Source organism: Ctenocephalides felis, unplaced genomic scaffold, assembly GCF_003426905.1.
Source record: "Ctenocephalides felis isolate EL2017-DRISC unplaced genomic scaffold, ASM342690v1 CF-g0.4_SCAFFOLD_02329, whole genome shotgun sequence".
Classification (NCBI taxonomy): Eukaryota; Metazoa; Arthropoda; class Insecta; order Siphonaptera; family Pulicidae; genus Ctenocephalides; species Ctenocephalides felis.
The window spans coordinates 6412-9296 of record NW_020538483.1 but is presented as its reverse complement, the minus strand read 5'-3'; the positions used below and the strand labels follow the sequence as shown (position 1 = coordinate 9296).

General features: G+C 38.6%; 1 protein-coding gene across 1 annotated transcript; it reads right to left on the bottom strand.

Annotated features, from left to right (window-relative positions):
* Window positions 1-983: 983 nt before the first annotated feature.
* On the bottom strand, window positions 984-2549 carry LOC113380714 (ATP-dependent DNA helicase pif1-like). Its single transcript, XM_026619851.1, has one exon. The coding sequence runs from the start codon at window positions 2547-2549 to the stop codon at window positions 984-986; it is 1566 nt and encodes a 521-aa protein (XP_026475636.1).
* Between the last annotated feature and the right edge of the window lie 336 nt (window positions 2550-2885).

The following is a 2885-nucleotide window of genomic DNA, read 5'->3' as shown; positions in this document are numbered from 1 at the left end:
TAAGTTGGCATTGAAGTCCTAAGGGCTGCTTCATCTAAATATTCGTTCTAGAATCTTACATCTCTGCGAGGAGACATGCAGGAGATGAAAGATTCTAATTAACCCAACTTAATGAAGTTGGGCCGCGGTAAAAGGAAGGAGAGGAAGTTGTGTGGACATCAGAGGCATCATATACGTCGTATGATGAAGGTAAGAAAGGAGTAAAATTATAAATCATAAATTACATTCGATTATGTTAAAATAATGATATAATCATCACTATGTAGATATTGCTCTATATGAATCAGATTGTGTGGATGGTTTTAACTTACAGTACCTAGAATCAAATTTAGGAAAAAGTTAGAGGTAAATGTAAAATGCAGTAATTTTGTGTAAATGTTCCGAATCATGATGTATTAAATTCTATTTTGCAAAATAGTTTTGACTTCGGAGGTCAGCCCCGAGACCGAACACACCTACGCTTCCAAGAACCAACACACCTACGCTTCCAAGACCCAACACACCTACGTTCCCGAGACCCAACACACCTACGCTCTCAAGACCCAACACACAATGCTCCCAAGACCCAACACACCTACGCTTCCAAGACCCAACACACCTACGCTCCCGAGACTCAACAGACCTACGCTCCTGAGACCCAACAGACCTACGCTCCCGAGACCCAACAGACCTACGCTCCCGAACCCCAATATAACTACGCTGCGGAGGTGGAGTACAATTTATCACCCAGGCGATCTCCAATCCCAAATACTTGTACCAGCTCCACGCATAATGATTTACGGACCATGATGGCAGATTTTGCAATAAAGCAAGCCAGACTGCAAGGTTAGTTAAATGTTTATATATATATACTAGCTGACCCGGCGAACTTTGTTCCGCCATAATGGCAATAAATAAGCTTTTTTTTTTAATGGAAAAAATAAAAATAGAAATAAAATAGCAACATTAATCATTCATAATGATTTATTCATTTTAGTGCCTCTTCATTGAAGTACCTTCTTATACACAACATTTTTTGTTTTGTTATCAGGCGCAAAAACAAACAACGCAGATGGTTTTCCGACCCGTGAACATGCCACATATAGTTGACCATGGGAAAAACATGAATGTTCCAAATTCAAACCACAAACTTTTAAGGATTGCCCTTGTGATTTGTTGATGGTCATGGCAAATGCGAGACGTATTGGAAATTGAATTCTTTTGAATTCAAACGGCAGATCGGTTGGGATCATCGGTATTCTCGGAATGAGAACTTCCTCACCTTTAAATTTTCCTATCATTATGGTAGCGTAAATTACATTGTTCATCAATTTTGTAACCACCAAACGCGTACCGTTGCACAGTTTTGGTTGGTTTATGTTCCTAAGCATTATTACTACGGAGCCAACCTTTAGGAGTAAATTGTGCGGTGGTAAGCCAGGCACGTCCAAAGAATTTAAAAATTCAATTGGATAGTTGGTGGCTTCATCTTCATTTGTGACGCAATCAATAGATTTGAATGAAAGCATTGTTCCAATTATTTTATTTTGAATTATGTGGTTTAGGTCATCTACATCTTTATTCTTTGCTGCTAAAATTGCCCGCTCACTCAACCATTCATTATTTTTGCTATTAGAAACAATTTCTGGAAATACATTGTTGATAAGTTCGTCTTTTGATGAGACAAAATTACAAAAATTGTTTGGAAATGATATTAATCCGCTCGATTCATCGACAGGTACTTGACCATTACCGATACTCAGCAATTGCTTCGAGAAAACTTCAGCAGATGTATCATTAAGCAATGTAACTCTCATGTTTGTTGTCAGTTGCAGTTTCTTCACATAGCGCCATAGATTTGACGATTTGAGGCAAGCGTTTATTTCGTCGGCAGCTGTAGATCTTGGAATTACTGGCAGTATTTGGCGGAAATCGCCAGACAGTAAAATCATTGCTCCTCCGAAACATCTTGAGTCATTGCGTAAATCTTTTAATGTTCGGTTAAGTGCTTCTAATGCACGTTTATGCGCCATTGTGCATTCGTCCCAGATGATGATTTTCGATACCGCTAAAACTTTGGCCATTGCTGAGTGTTTTGCAATATTACACGTTGGTTCTTCAATAGTTTGAAGATTTAACGGTAATTTGAATGCAGAATGAGCCGTACGGCATCCTTCTAACAATGTGGCTGCTATTCCAGAAGAAGCAACTGCAACCGCTATGTTTGATCTCGCCCGAACACTTGCTAAAACTAATGACATGAGGAATGTCTTGCCAGTTCCACCAGGAGCATCTAGAAAATATAAACCACCATTTTCATCATCGATTGCCTTCATTAAAGTATCATAAACTTCCTTTTGTTGGCAATTCAACAGGGGAACATTTGTTTGAACTACTAAATCTAATTCCTGGTGGTCATATTCACGTTCCCGTTCCAATTCTCGATTAAATGTGTCATTCATTTCACGACATGGTGCTGGCATGCCTAACCTGATTAATAAATTACCGCACATGAGGTAACAGATATCTTCGATCAAGAGTAAAGCACGATTGTGTACTTCCTCATTCATCTCAATATCGAAATTTCTAGAACTAACACGAATTTGATGTAAAATATCTTCTGACATATTTCCTTGTATTTGTGCCACAGGTTACATGGATTTGATGGAAAACATGTCGAAATAATTATAGCGAATAATGTGCGTATCTGGCTTGGAGATGCAGAGATAATGGCTTCAGCGATTGTCGTATCCCAATGACTATCGTTTTCTAATAATTTCAATTCCTCACATGCAGCACGATATGTTGGAAATATTACATGATTAACAGTTCGTAGTGACTCAAATGACGTTGGCCCACGCACATTTACCAGCAACAGCCGCAAATAAAAACATTCAATATTCTTT